At 38.6% G+C, this 16,350-nt stretch overlaps 1 protein-coding gene across 1 annotated transcript; it reads right to left on the bottom strand.

Annotated features, from left to right (window-relative positions):
* Positions 1 to 12,024: 12,024 nt before the first annotated feature.
* LOC131145766 (uncharacterized) lies at positions 12,025 to 12,525 on the bottom strand. The gene has a single exon (XM_058094955.1). It carries the CDS (start codon positions 12,523 to 12,525, stop codon positions 12,025 to 12,027), a length of 501 nt encoding a protein of 166 aa, XP_057950938.1.
* Positions 12,526 to 16,350: the final 3,825 nt, after the last annotated feature.

The raw sequence follows: 16,350 nt of genomic DNA, 5'->3' as shown, positions 1-16,350 counted from the left end.
TACGAGAACAGAATGCTACCCTTGATGGTGCAAATGGAAAATCTGCTAGTTCTGGGTGGCAGATGCATTTTGCCTCGACTTCCAGTAGCAGATCCGTAGAAGTTGAGGATGATGGTAGCTCGTCTACTGATGAATCTGATAGTGGCGAAGATGAAAATCTAGAAAACTCTAAGGTGAGTGAGTCATCCTCTAAAGACGATGATGAATGTCCAGTGTCAGAATCTTTGGGTACAATACGATTGAGGTTGAGATGGAACCGACAGTGACAATTCTACTAGATTGGTGGGCAATAGTTCTCGAATTGTTGTTACCACGGCTGATGATGAAGTTTGCATGCAAGGTGCTCGACCATATGTCTCAACGGACACAGGTGAAAGATGGGGATCAAAGGGCTGCTGCGTGTGCAGATGCTGGTGCGTGCACTCAAGGTGCTCGATAAAATGTCACAAGAGACATTAATGGGAAAGGTAGGCAAAGATAGGCAGTTAAAGAGATTGCAAAAGATGGTAACTCTACCTGCACCCAAGGTGTTCGACATAATCCCACAAAGGAGCAAAAGAAGTTCTTTATGAAAGGGGACAAGAAGGTGCCTTGGGCTGAATTATTCGCTAAGAAAAGGCACCAACAAATCCCTGGATTTGTTTCAGATGGTTCAGGTGCTCGGATTGAAGCTGATGATTTTGCGCACACTGCTAAACAATGGAAGAACTGCTTGGTTGGTCACTTCGTGGGTAAGTTCCCAGGTAAAGCAGCCCTTGATTTCATTGTTGGAAAATGGAAGGTTAAGGTTAAATCTTTCATCATGAGAGTGGTTGGATTGTTTTCAAATCGAGGAAGGAGGAGGATTTGATCCATGTGCTGCAAGGAGGCCCTTATCATGCATATGGACGACTTTTAAAGCTCAAAAGGATTTCGAATTTGTTCCAATTTGAGAAAGAGAGCTTTAGTGTTTGTCAAATTTGGATTAAACTTAAAAGTCTGCCCCTTGAACTATGGGCTCCAAATGTTTTGGGGAAGATTTGTTCTGAGTTGGGAAGACCCGTACTCACCACTAATATGGAGAGGTTATCTTTTGCTAGAGTCTTGGTTGAGATTGATGTTGCCACAGAGATTAAAAGCTGCGTCAAGATCATGTTTCTAATGAACAGGTAATTTCTCAGGAGGTTATTTATGAGCAGATGCCCAGTTTCTGCAATATTTGTTCGAGTCTGGGCCATGTTGAAGAGAACTGTCCTGCCAATAAACAAGTTCAGAGCAAGATGAATGAAGAACAAGCACGTGTCATTCCTGTTGACTCTCCTTCCTGCAGTGCCAAGACAATCCAGAGTAAAGAATTACATGGGCAGGGTAATTGAGGCAGAGAGAGCTGTTTAGAATAACGCAAGTGCTGCACAGGGACAGAAGTTTGGTGAATCTGAAGTCACTAAGGCAATTTTGGTTCAGAGCATACAGCCAGGCAGTGTTGTAGTCAACCCGAGTCCTCCTGTTGTTGTTGCAATAGCTCCTGCAAAGGATGGTGGTATTGATAAAGGATTTGCTGCTCCGGTGGATAAAGGAAAACTCCTCTTGTTAGCACTAGGAGTCTTCTGAATCATGGAGGGGGTAGCCAAATAGAAATTGGGAAGAAGGTGCAGGGATAGATTGTACTTGCCTTGGCTACTCCTTCTAAGAGTAAGAAATGGAACAAGGGCACTCGGCCTCCTTGAGGTCTTTCTGTTCTTTTTCTCTTTGTTTTGAAATTTGTATGGAGTTGTTTGCTCGACATGCCCTGTTTTGAATGTATATTTTTGGATTGACCTCTATGCCCCTGGAAATGCCTAGGTTTTTGTGTAACTTTTGTGTTACTTTGATTAGGAGCTTTGGTATCCTTTGTTTTTTTTGTTGGTGGCCTTTTTGGCCAGCCTTATGATTGTATTGCCTTGCAATTGTGTTGGGGACTTGGGGACTTGGCCCCCCTCTCGGTGTATATCCGAAGTTTTTTGTACATATTCCATTAATCAATATAATTTATCATTTACCGATCAAAACAGATCTCCACCTTCATAATTCAAAGTCCTCATCTACACCACCCACATAGATTTCCAAAATATCAAAACTAGGGGTTCCACTCACTATGTGCATGCATCAGATCTTCACACTATGTGCATGCATCAGATCTCCACCTTCATAATTCAAAGTCCTCATCTACACCACCCACATAGATTTCCAAAATCACAAAACTAACCAAAAACACAAACAACAATTACCCAACCAAAGAAGAGAAAAACAAACGAAGGACTTTAAACCTTTGCGCCCTCAAATCATTTCTAGCTTCATGATAAAATTGTCCTCAATGATTATTCAATCCAAATTTAACTACTTCTAAAAGGTAAAAATAATTTTTATGGTGGTCCTCCAATGTGATAACTTTTATAATGACAAAATTGTCCTCGATGATTATTCAATCCAAATTTAAAATCTTGTTGTATCCTAAGAAATTTGATGGCTTTCAAAATTTCCGTAGGAACTAAATTTATGGACAAATGTATCCCCAGGGTTTTAAGGACCATTTTTCTTTTTTTTATTCATGGTTTCAACAGTTTTGATTGTTTTTACTTAATTATCATCTGATTGAATGATTTACTATTGTCCACTCTTATATATGACATATTTGTAATGTAAGAATAATTTCATTATCATTCCTTGCCTTACTAACTTTGTGTTATTTGTGGCTCTTATACTTCTGTTTTGATAAGCAAAGAAGGAAGGAGAAAAAACATGAAGAGGGCAATACAGCAAGCCTCGTTGACAAGGGCCTATGTTCGTCGACGAGGCGACAACAATGATTCTTCAACGAAGACTCTGAAGCTCGTCGACGAATAATTGCCGAGAACAGGAAATTTCAGAGTTCTGGCATCGTCGACAAGAGCCATGCATTCGTCGACAAAGGTTCTTCTTGGTCTCGTTGATGAAGCCCTGTGTTCGTCGACGAGGGGCGCCTAGGCTACGGTAGTTTGTCTGAATTTTGAATTTTTGAACGATGGGTGGTTGGGCAAATGGAGGGAAACCTCCGAGGAAATTCTATATATGTCATCTAGGCATATTTTGGGAGATAGGGTGATCATTTGAGAAGTGTATTGTGTATATTTTGATTTCCTTAGTGAAATTTGTGTGTCATTAGTTCCGTGGATGTAGGCTTTGCCAAACCATGTAAATCTTTGTGTTGATCTTGTTCTGATTGTGTCTGTTATTTACATTTACTTCTTGTTGTTTATTTCATTGTGCATCTTCATTATCCGATCAATTATCACAACAAATTGGTATCAGAGCGTTTGTTGTTATGGCATCAGGATCGTCTTCTGCAAGATTTGACGTTGTCAAATTTGATGGAACCGAAAACTTTGGCTTATGGCGAAGGGGGGTGAAGGATATTCTAGTGCAACGAGGAATGGCTAAAGCGATGCTTGATACTCAACTGAAAGGAATGGATGAGACAACATGGGTAGATTTGAAAGCAAAGACAGTGTCTACAATATGCTTGTGTTTGGCCGATGAAGTTCTCTATAAGGTGATGGAGGAAGATTCTCCAGCGGCTATCTCGCAAAAGTTAAAAAGTCCGTACATATCTAAATCCCTCAATAACAAACTTTTTCTTAAGTAGCGTTTATATTGGCTGAAGATAGTAGAAGGATCTAGTCTAGATCAACAAATCAATGCATTTAATCAAATCATAAGTGATCTTATGAGAGTTGATGTGAGATGAGGATGATAAGGCTTTGATGCTGTTAAATTCTTTACCCTCGACTTATACCTATGAAAATCTTGTGACCACTCTTATGTGGGGAAAAGAAACTCTTGATCTGCAAGAGGTAACAAGGGTCTTGTTAAATTTTCATTAAAGATTGAAGATATGTGATGAAGGAGAAGGACTTGTGGTAAAAGGTAGTAATGAGCGAGACAAAGGAAAGTTTAAGAATGGGTCTAATCATAAATCTTGAAATCTATCCAAGAAAAAAAACAAAATTCAGTGTTATAAATGCGGTAAAAAGGGACATGTGAAACCAAAGTGTCCAGATTGGAAGAAAGGAAATACTAATAAGTATGAGGGGATTTCAAAATCTGTGAATGTTGTTCAAGAAGAAGATTCAGAAAATGGTGATGTTCTATCAGTTTCAGCGTAGTCGGATAATCTAACAGACTCTTGGATACTTGACTTGACATGTTCTTATCACATGACTCCAAACAAGGAGTGATTCAACACTTACAGGTTAGTGAATTCTGGATCCGTTCTTATGGGTAATGGTGCTTCTTGTAAGATTGTTGACATAGGAAATGTATAGATAAAAATGTTTGATGGTGCTGTAACAACACTGTGTAATGTGAAACATATACCTGAGTTGAGAAAGAGTCTGATATCTCTTGGTACTTTGGATTGTAACGGTTTCAATTACAAGTCCGAAGTTGAAGTCTTGACGGTATGGAAAGGTAATCTAACTGTAATAAAAGAGTAGAAACTGGATGAGAATATTTACACGTTGCAGGGAACTACTGTTATAGGTGGAGTTGTAGCTATGGATGCTGAATAAGATGAAACCATCTTGTGGTATATGCGTCTTGGGCATATGGGAGAACATAGTATGAAAGAACTACACAAGTGAAAATTGTTAAAAGGTTTAAAATCATGTCAGTTGGAATTCTACAGATTTTGTGTTCCTGGAAAACAGAATAGGGCAAAATTCAGTTCAGCTACTCACAAGACGAAAAGAATTCTAGACCATGTGCATTCAGATGTTTGGAGCCCAGTTAGAGTTGCATCAAAGGGTGGACATGTGTATTATGTGAGTTTCATTGAAGATTACTCACGGAAGGTTTGAGTTTACTTCATGCGTCACAAATCTAGTACGTTTGCCAAGTTTAAGATTTGGAAGGTTGAAGCGGAAAACCTGATATGGAGGAGAATCAAATACTTAAGGTTGAATTATGGAACCAAGTACGCTGATTCTTGGTTTATGGAGTTTTGTGCAGAGCAAGGCATCAAGAGGCATTTTACAATTCGCCGAACACCTTAAAAAAATGGTGTGGTAGAACGGATGAACTCTTGCTGATACGGCTCGGTGTCTCAGATTGAATGCATGGCTATCAAAGAACTTCTAGGCCAAGGTAGTTAGTATGACTTGTTTTCTGGTAAACCGATAACTAAGGGCATCGCTAGGGGGTAAAGTGGCGGAAGAGGTTTGGATGGGAAATGCAGTAGACCACTCTGGATTGAAGGTATTCGAGTGTCCAGGCTATGTCCACGTGTCTAGTGAGGAGAGGTCTAAGCTTGACCCGAAGTCTCGTCGTTGCATCATCTTGGGATATCCAGAGGGTGTGAAGGGGTATAAGCTGTGGGATCTAGTGGCAAACAAGGTGGTGATCAGTAGAGATGTAGTCTTTGATGAGAAGGCTATAGTGAAGCGTACTCAAGAGTTTGATGATAAAAAATAGGAGCCAAAAAGTCGGGGCAGTGATGAACATGTTGTACTAGTGGAGTGGGAAGCTCAGGGCAACGAAAATGAGCATGGTTGTAACGACCCGAAAAATCTATACCATTTTTTTTATAAAATAAATTGCAAAACATAACATTATGATACTCCTATATAATCTGCTATAACATCTTAGGTCCAAAGTGAGCACTGAGGAAATCTGATTATATTACACACCTATGCAGCAAGAAAAACATATAACTGTTCATCCATATAAACAATACTAGAATTTTAGTAACTCATCCAAAACCATACACACATATATACACATCACCCCAGTATCATCTACTCAAAAATACTATCTCCTGTATACACTTACCCAACAAATAAGGTAGTGTACTCAATCGACCTCTCTATCTGTGAGCCTGATCCGCTCGCCTAATTAGATCACCTAAAAAATATTAAATCACTGGAATGAGACAACGCTCAGTAAGAGGAAATATACTACTACTACTGTGTGGCAACTGAGCTACATAAATACTATACTGATAAATATATGAAACTGTAAAAATTGATAGAAAAATATACAGTACAACTTGCATCTTTTATAATTTAAAATACAACTGTAATGTCCGAGTTTTCTACTTTTTCATACTTCTAGTATCATAATATATCTGCTGATATTCTGTAAATTTGTATACATATACATAACTGTGATATTTACCCTTGAAAACTGTACATCATGATTTAACCCCTCATGACAGGATTGTGCGGCCCGTAGGCGGGACTTAACCTTGGTTGGCCTACTAGGTAAGTCCACTGTAACTCTACCAATCCTCAACCTGGCCAAACTGCAACCTCTCCTAGGCACGATACTGGTATCTACCTCCTCAAACTAGCCACCTCAACCCACTCTCCTGGGGAGTCTACAATCCCTTTAGACACGATTGACGGAAACCTTCCACGCACTATCTAAGATGTGTGGTTGCACTCTAATCTTGTAATAGCAACGGTACCGTGCTCTGATAACTGAATATTTACTGAACTGATTAATTAGGGTCTGATATTATATAGTACTGATATACATTATTATCTTACTGTTTCATCATGATTCCAAAATAACCATAACACCGAAAGCTAATCCGAAAATACTGTAATATCTATACTATATAAACTGAATTACCATAATGTTATGGAAGATAACCATAACACCGAAAACTGATATGAAAATATTGCATTAGCTGAGTTGTATAAACTGTAATATCATAGTGTTATGACTTTAATATTTTGGAAATCATGGTAATCTGCATATGCTGTAAAATATCTGTCTGTATAAACACTGTAATTCATACTCTTATAAAATCTGATAAAACATATCTCTGCATAATAATATAAATCATACCAATCTAAAAATTGTATTGTTTCTATACTGATCTGATAAGGTCTTATAACATATTTCTAATAGATACTATAAATCATAATAATATGGAAATTGTATAATTCATATATTGATCTAATACTATCTCATGCCACACAACTACATAAATAAATATCTCAGATACTGATACTGTATTTTCTGATATATAAATAATTTCTGAACTCAATAATAATCTAGAAAAACATATAATTTATTAATAAATATTCTAAAATTTCTAACATAGCATATTTCCCTTACCTAACTGATTGGGAGGCTCGCCTCCAACTCTATCCTCATGCCCTCGGCGTACCAATCTCAAAATGTTGCAATAATACATTTATACAAATTCCTTAGTAAATCACTGAATTTTTTCCATAAAATTATCTCACTTATATTTCCTGAACATGCCTATTCACAATTTCTTAAACTTTAATGTACTTGGGCTCCTGGAAAAATACCTGCTAGGGTCCTCAACCCATGCTTGCAGGGTCCCAAAAACACCCTAACCCTGAAAACATAACACCCTAATTTTACTTCACAAAATTCTAGTATATTCTTATATATAGAATACAAAATCTTAACTCAAATAAGCCTACTAATACTAAAAATACCTAAATAATCTACTTACCCTGATTTTGGGATGGTGTTCAAAATGCCTAAACCAACAATCTATTCTAGTAGACTTGTAGAGAATCTCCACAGGATCAACATGGCGGCTTCTGATCATCAAAATGGGAAGAAACGGGGCGAGAAATCTAGAGGGAAGGGGAGAGAAACCGAGCAGGAGAGAGAAAAAAACTGAGAAGAAATGAATTTCTTCGCTGAACCGTTATTTTATGCTATTTATAAACCTCTTTCCATGTGACCTTGTCGATGAGCCACGACACCTCGTCGACAAGTCCAAGAAGGGGTTCATCGATGAACACCTAACCCTCGTCGATGAGTTTCAGGCCCCAAAAATAGCCCCTTGGTAAATTCTCATCGACGAGATACGTTTGCGTTGTCGACGAGGCCCTACTACGCCCCCCTTTAAAATTTCCTTTTTCCTCTCATTTCTTTATTATTTAATTCTCATAATTACCCGGGTTACTATATTCTCCCCTTCTTATAAAATTTCGTCCTTAAAATTTGTTATCTGTATTAAACACCATCAATTGAGAAAAATAGGCTACTTATTTTATTAATTATCCTCACTTATGGCGAAGGAATACTGTGGTTACATAAATGATTATAGGAGATTACAAATATACTCATAAAAGAAAACTTTCTCAAAACCAAAACACTACCTATCCTATGATCTAAAATACAACTATACATTGATCACTCTGCACCGAATAAATCAAAATTAACTTTATTTAATTAATACTAACTAATACTATACTCCATTAAATAGGTTGAGGTATTTCTGTCTAATCTCCTCCTTAAGCTTCCACCAAGCTTCTTCTATGACATGATTTTTCCATGAAACTTTCACTAATTGAATTTTCTTGGTGCACAATTCCTATTCCTTCTTATCTAAGATCTGCATTGGCGCTTCCTCATATGCCAGTGAATTTCTAAGCTCTATTTCAGCGTAATTGATCATGTGGGATGAGTCAAGGACGTATTTTCTCAGCATGGAAACATAAAATACGTTGTGAATTCTAGATAAAACTGGTGGTAAAGTTAGCCTGTAGGCAACTAACCCCAATCTCTCAAGTATCTTGAATGGGCCAATGTACCTAGGGCTTAGCTTATCCTTCTTCCCAAATCTCATAACTCCTCTCAGTGGAGCTACCTTCATAAATACCTTATCTCCTACGTCAAATTTTAACTCCCGGTGACGAGTATCTGCGTAGCTTTTCTGCCAAATCTAAACTACACTGATTCTATCTTTAATCAGTCAGACTTTATCGTACGCCTGCTGCACCAATTCTGGTTTCAAAACTCGCCTTTCACCCACTTCCTCCTAATACAGTGGAGAATGACACCTCCTACCATATAACGCCTCGTATGGTGCCATGCTGATGCTAGCCTGATAGCTATTATTATATTCAAACTCAACCACCAGTAGATACTAGGTCCAGCTACCCCCAAAATCTAGCACACAAGCTCGCAGCATATCCTCAAGTATTTGAATCATCCTCTTTGTCTACCCATCAGTTTGAGGATGAAAAGCTGTGCTGAATGCTAACTGTGACCCCATAGCCTCCTGAAAATTTTTCCAAAATCGTGATGTAAATCGGGGGTCACGATATATGACTATAGATATCGGCACACCATGGGAGCGAACTATCTCTTGAATATATAATTCTGCTAGCCCATCCATAGAATAGTTTACTTTGAGGGGGATGAAGTGAGCGGTCTTCATTAGTCGATCTATAACCACCCAAATAGCGTTTTGTTTCTATCATGTTGGTGGTAGCCTTGTTACAAAGTCCATAAAGACATGATCCCAATTTCACTCAAGGATGTAAAGTGGCTGCAACTGTCGCACGGGTCTCTGGTGCTTAGCCTTTGTTTGCTGGCACGTCAAGCACTGCTTTACAAATTCAGCAATCTTCTTCTTCATGCCACTCCACCAGAAGGATTCCCTTAGATCCTGATACATTTTAGTACTACCCAGATGCACGGTGTATAGGGATCTATAAGCCTCCTCCAAGATGACTCTCTTGATTTGAGCATCTGTAGGAATGCATAATCTAGTACAAAACTGCAGGGCTCCATCATTTGATATACTGAACTCTTTCTCCTACCCGTCTTGCACTTTCTTTATCAACTTTTCTAGTTCTGGATCAGTTCTTTAGGTGGCTTTAATCATTTCTTGCAATGTAGGCTGTAACACCGAGTTGGCAATAAATGCCTGGTGATCACCCTCTATCAGCTCCATGCCTCACGTCTCCAAATCCATTTGGATAGGGTGTTGAATCTCCACTGCTAACACCGCTACTTTTGCTATTTTCTTGTTTAGTGCATTAACCACCACATTTACTTTTCCTGGGTGGTAGTTGATAGTACAATCATAATCCTTGATAAGCTCCAACCATCTTCTTTACTGCAGATTCAAATCTTTTGGGTGAAGAAATACTTTAAGCTTTTATGATCAGTGAAAATTTTGCATTTCCCACCATAAAGATAGTGCCTCCAGATCTTCAGACATACACCACTACTGCTAACTCTAGGTCGTGCATAGGGTAATTCTTTTCATACTCTTTAAGCTGTTTAGGTGCGTAGGCAATAACTCTTCTATGCTGCATTAACACACTTCCAAGTTCCTTCAAAGATGCATCACTGTATATCGCAAATCCATCCTCCCCTGATGGAATAGATAGTATCAGTGTAGAGACCAACCGTCGCTTTAACTCTTTGAAGCTCTGCTTACAAACATCGATCCATTTAAATCTCATATTTTTCTTTGTGAGTCATGTTAGCAGACTCGACAATCGGGAAAAACCATCCACAAAACGTCAGTAATAGCCTGCTAAACCTAGAAAACTTCTAACCTCTTGGACATTTCCTGGCCTTACCCAACTCATCACTGCTTTAATCTTACACGGGTCAACTGATATATCGTCCCCGGAGATCACTTGCCCAAGAAAAGTGACCTGCCACAACCAGAATTCACATTTCTTTAACTTCGCGTAAAGCTTCTTTTCTCTTAATACCTGCAATACCAGTCGCAAATGATGCTCGTACTCCTCAAAACTTCTCGAGTAGACCAGTATATCATTTATAAAAACCACAACGAATTGGTCCAGGTATTGATGGAACACCTGATTCATTAAATCCATAAATACTATTGGTGCATTAGTTAACCCGAATGGCATTACCAAGAACTCGTAGTGCCCATATCTGATTTGGAATGTTGTTTTTGATATGTCCTCTGCCTTGACTTTCACCTAGTGATAACCTGATCGAAGGTCAATTTTAGAGTAGACTTAGGTCCCCTGGAGCTAATCAAATAAGTCATCAATCCTAGGAAGAGGATATTTATTCTTGACTATTAATTTGTTTATCTCCCTATAATCTATACACATCCTCATGGTCCCATCTTTCTTTTTCACGAACAATATTGATGCTCCCCAAGGCAACACGCTAGGTCTGATAAACCCTTTATCCAAAAATTCTTATAACTGATTTTTTAATTCCTTCAATTTGGTTGGAGCCATACGGTATGGTGCTTTAGACACCGGTGCCGTACCTGGCAGTAGATCCACTGTAAATTCAATCTCTCAGTCTAGTGGTAAGCCATGTAACTCCTTTGGGAAGACATCTGGAAATTCTCCAACCATTGGAATGTCGGCCTGATTTAGTTCCTCCTTTGGAAATTCCTTTATATAGGCTACATATCCTTGGCATCCACCCTGAATCAGTCTCCTTGACTAAATAGCATACACTAGCCATGGTGAAGCACGTACACGTGAACCCACAAATTTGTATTCTTGCTCACCTGGGGGTCTAAAAATCACTTCTTTCTGATGGCAATCAATGCTGGCATGATTAGCTGCTAGCCAATCCATACCCAATATCACATCAAATCCCTACATATTTAGTATCACAAGATTAACTGGTAGCACTTTCCCTTGAGTGGCCACTGGAAAATTTCTAATTACGCTCCCACACCTCAGATTAGATCCAATCGATGTGGATACTAACAACTCAACATCTAACAACTTTACTCCTATCCCAACTACTTTAGCATACCCCGACGATACAAAGGAATGGGTGGCACCTGTGTAAAAAAAAAAAAAAAACTTTATATGGTAAAGTAGTAAGTATACCTGTGACAACGTCTTCAGCAGTCTCAGCATCTCTAGGCGTCAATGCATAGACTCTCGCCGGTGCAGTGTTCCTCTACTGGACTCCACGAGGCACCTACTCTCATCCAACCCAACCTAGTCTGGGAGCTGGTGCATAGATCAGTGGTCCCTGACATGATCGAGCCATATAACCAGGTCTTCCACATCGGTAACAAATGTTCTCTCCCATCCTACATTCACCTGGATGCCTCCGGCCACATCTAGGGCAGATAGGAATAATCTGCCCACCCTGAACACTGTCATGCCCCATCATCTGCCTCTGGCCTCCTCCATATCGATCTCCTTTCCATGGGCCTCGGCTGGAACCCGTATGAAAACCAAGAGGCGTGGGCCTCTTCCTTTGGCTTGATCCTCCTACATCTGTCTACGCACTCTCCTCTACTACCATGACTCTATCAACAAGCTCAGAAAAATCCTGCATCTTTAATACTGCAACATGCCTGTATATATCTCGCCTCAATTTTCTATTGAACATTCTAGCCTTTTTAGCTTCATTTGGAATGATATAAGGACAGAAGCACGAAAACTCAATGAATTTCACCACGTACTGCTGGACTGTCATCGATCCCTGGAACAGGCTTAGAAATTCTTGTACTTTAGCCTCTTTGACTGTGGCGGGAAAATATCTATCGAAAAATATCTCCCTGAATTTGCTCCAGGTCATATCCATGGGCATAGGCCTCTGTTCTTCCAACAACTTTGTAGCTACCCACCATCTCTTAGCCTCATCTGTCAGCTTATACGAGGCATAAAGAACCCACTGCTCATCGATGCGCTGGAGCACTGTCAGTGTTTTCTCGATCTCTTGCATCCAGTTCTCAGTAGCTACAAGATTAACTCCTCCTAAAAACGCTGGAGGATTCATCTTTGTGAACTTCTCTATCGTGCATCCCTAAATTGTAGATGGACCTCCCTACTCCCTAGAGCTCCGGGAAATCTTAGTCATGACCTGCTGAGCTACGTTGCATAAAACAGCATCTGAGTCCCCGCCTCCTGCACCAGAAGGCCCTGCTTCATCGTCGCCACTAGCTTGAGAATCCAAACCTTATAATACTACTCTATATAAAATACCCCGCACTTCCTATCACTAATTTAAGGTCTAGTCCTACCATATGGAAATAGAAATCGATGATAGTTTACTATAGTTTTCCTGAAATCGTCACCCTAGGAAAATCACAAAAACCACCCCGAAATTCTACCTCCAGATCGTAAAACAGAACCCTAAATTCTAATCCTAATTCCCCAACATCAATTCACTGATATCCTGTTCCACTCTTCTTAAAATTCCATTCCTATATTCTGGTATTGTTTTCCGCTGTACTCTAGAGTTTACAGAACCTAAAAACCTAGGCTCTGAAACCAAACTGTAACGACCCGAAAAATCTATACCATTTTTTTTTATAAAATAAACTGCAAAATATAACATTATGATACTCCTATATAAGCTGCTATAACATCTCAGGCCCCAAGTGAGCACTGAGGAAACCTGATTATATTACACACCTATGCAGTAGAAAAACATAAAACTGTTCATCCGTATAAACAATACCAGAATTTTAGTAACTCATCCCAAACCATACACACATATATACACATCACCCCAGTATCATCTACTCAAAAATACTATCTCCTGTATACACTTACCCAATAAATAGGGTAGTGTACTTGCCCGACCTCTCTATCTATGAGCCTGATCCGCTCGTCTAACTGGATTACCTAAAAAATATTAAATCACTGGAATGAGACAACACTCAGTAAGAGAAAATATGCTATTACTAGTGTGTGGCAACTGAGCTACATAAATACTATGCTGGTAAATATATGAAACTACAAAAACTGATAGAACAATATACAGTACAACTTGCAACTTTTATAATTTAAAATACAACTGTAATGTCTGAGTTTTCTACTTTTTCATACTTCTAGTATCATAGTATATTTGCTGATATTTTGTAAATCTGTATATATATATACATAACTGTGATATTTACCCTTAAAAACTATACATCATGATTTAAACCCTCATTATAAGGTTGTGCAGCCCGTAGGTGGGACTTAACCCTGGTTGGCCTACCAGGTAAGTCCACTGTAACTCTACCAATCCTCAGCTCGGGCAAAGTACAACCTCTCCTAGGAACGGTACTGGTATCTACCTCGTCAGACCGGCCACCTCAACCCAGTCTTCTGGGGAGTCTACAATCCCTCCAGGCACGGTTGACGGAAACCTTCCACACACTATCTAAGATGTGTGGTTGCACTTTAATCTTGTAATAGCAATGGTACTGTGCTCTGATAACTGAATATTTACTAAAATGATTCATCAGGGTCAGATACTATATAGTACTGATATACATAATTATCTTTCCATTTCATCATGATTCCAAAATAACCATAACACCGAAAGCTAATATGAAAATACTGTAATATTTGTACTGTATAAACTAAATTACCATAGTGCTATGGAAGATAACTATAACACCGGAAACTGATCTAAAACTAGTGTATTATCTAAGTAGTATAAACTGTAATATCATAGTATTATGGTTTTAATATTTTGGAAGTCATGGTAATCTGCATATGCTGTAAAATATGTCTGTATAGACACTATAATTCATACTCTTATAGAATCTGATAAAACATATCTCTGCATAATAATATAAATCTTTCCAGTCTGAAAACTATATTTTTTCTATACTGATCTGATAATGTCTCATAAACATATTTCTGTATAAATACTATAAATCATAATAATCTAGAAATTGCATAATTCATATACTGATCTAATACTGTCTTATGCTACACAACTACATAGATAAATATCTCATATGCTGATACTGTATTTTAGGATAAATAAATAATTTCTAAACTGAATAATAATCTAGAAAAACATATAATTTAGTAATAAATATTCTAAAATTCCTAGCATAGCATAATTTCCTTACCTAACTGACTAGGACGCTCGCCTTCAACTCTACCCTCACGCCCTCGGCATACCGATCTCAAAATCATGCAATAATACATTTGTACAAATTCCTCAGTAAATCACTAAATTTCCCTATAAAATTATCTTACTCATATTTACTGAACCTGCATATTCACAATTTCTTAAACTTTAATGTACCTATGCTCCTGGAAAATATCTGCTGGGGTCCTCAAGCCATGCCTACAAGGTCCTAAAAACACCATAACCCTGAAAATATAACACCCTAATTTTATTCGACAAAATTCCAGTATATTCTCACATAATACAAAATTTGGACTCAAATAAGTCTGCTAGTACTAAAAATACCCAAATAATCTACTTACCATAATTTTGGGATGTTGTTCAAAATGCCCAAACCAACAATCTACTCTAATAGATTTGTAGAGAATCTCCCCAAGATCAAGCAGGAGAGAGAAAAAAACTGAGAAAAAATGAATTTCTTCGCTGAATCGTCGTTTTTTGCAATTTATTAACCTCTTTCCACGTTGCCTCGTCGATGAGCCACGACACTTCATCGGCAAGTCCAAGAAGGGGGTTCGTTGACGAACACCTAACCCTCATCGATGAGTTTCAAGCCCCAAAAATAGCCTCTCCATAAATTCTCATTGACGAAGCACGCGTCCACGTCGACGAGTCCAAGAAGACTGTTCATCGATGAATGTTCTACGTTCGTCGACGAGGCCCTGTTGCATCCCCCTTTAAAGTTTCCTTTCTCCTCTCGTTTCTTTATTATTTAATTCCCATAATTATCCGGGTTACTACAATCATTCTACAGTTGCAGGGAGCTCTAGCTCGGGAAACCAGCAAGTTGACGATATTCCTATATGGAGATCCGGACGCACTATCAGGCCTCCTTTAAGGTATGGTTTTGATGAGTTAGTATCTGTTGATTTTTTGAATCTGATCCCTATTTTGATTATGACAAACTACATATTACTAATGTGTGTGCCTAATACTTGAACAAGTCATTATTTCAATACACTCACATGAGAAAGGATTGTTGGAAGCCTGAAAGACTTAAATATCATACTCCTAACATACTCCATGGAAAATCTAAAGAGTAGAAGAAAGAAGAAGAAGTTTCCTATTGTAAATGCACTGTTTTAAATTTGGTCTATAATAATCTATATCAGTCTGTAATAATCTATGCATGTCATGCATATAGGTAATGGTAAGCTCAACACGACCATAGTTTGACCATAGGGTACCTAATGTCATTAGGGCACCCTTCGGTCGACTGACGCCAGATTTTTGGGACTATCTCAAAACGGCCTTACAAAAAACCTTAGTATGACTCTAGGTCCCAACATTCATGCACATATATCTACAAAATTGAGGAGTGTTAAAAATGAATAAAGTTGAATAATATAGGAAAATTTGAGAGAACTCGGGCGATCGAACCCCAGGAGTTCGAAACTCCTCGAGCGTCCGAATTGTTGAAAAGTCAATAGTTGACCTTGGCTCTTGGGTGACCGAACCATTTTATGCATATCTTTCATGGGCGCCCGAACCCTCTGAAAGGGACCCCTCACCAACTTAGGCTACCGAGGAATTTAGTTCAAAATAGGCTCCGGGCGACCGAACACGTGCGTTCAGGCTACCAAATCTAGGAATGGGCACCCGAACCTATGAACAAATTGATTACGCACCGAAACTGCATAATTGAACGTTTAACCCGAGCTTTATGATTTATATTTTTAATTAAAT

This window comes from Malania oleifera, chromosome 13 (genome assembly GCF_029873635.1).
Source record: "Malania oleifera isolate guangnan ecotype guangnan chromosome 13, ASM2987363v1, whole genome shotgun sequence".
Lineage (NCBI taxonomy): Eukaryota > Viridiplantae > Streptophyta > Magnoliopsida > Santalales > Ximeniaceae > Malania > Malania oleifera.
This window is presented reverse-complemented; position numbering and strand designations above follow the sequence as displayed.

What these genes read in the sequence shown, in the direction of transcription:
- LOC131145766 (XM_058094955.1), bottom strand. Translation starts at nt 12,525, where the DNA reads ATGAATCCTCCAGCGTTTTTAGGAGGAGTTAATCTTGTAGCTACTGAG.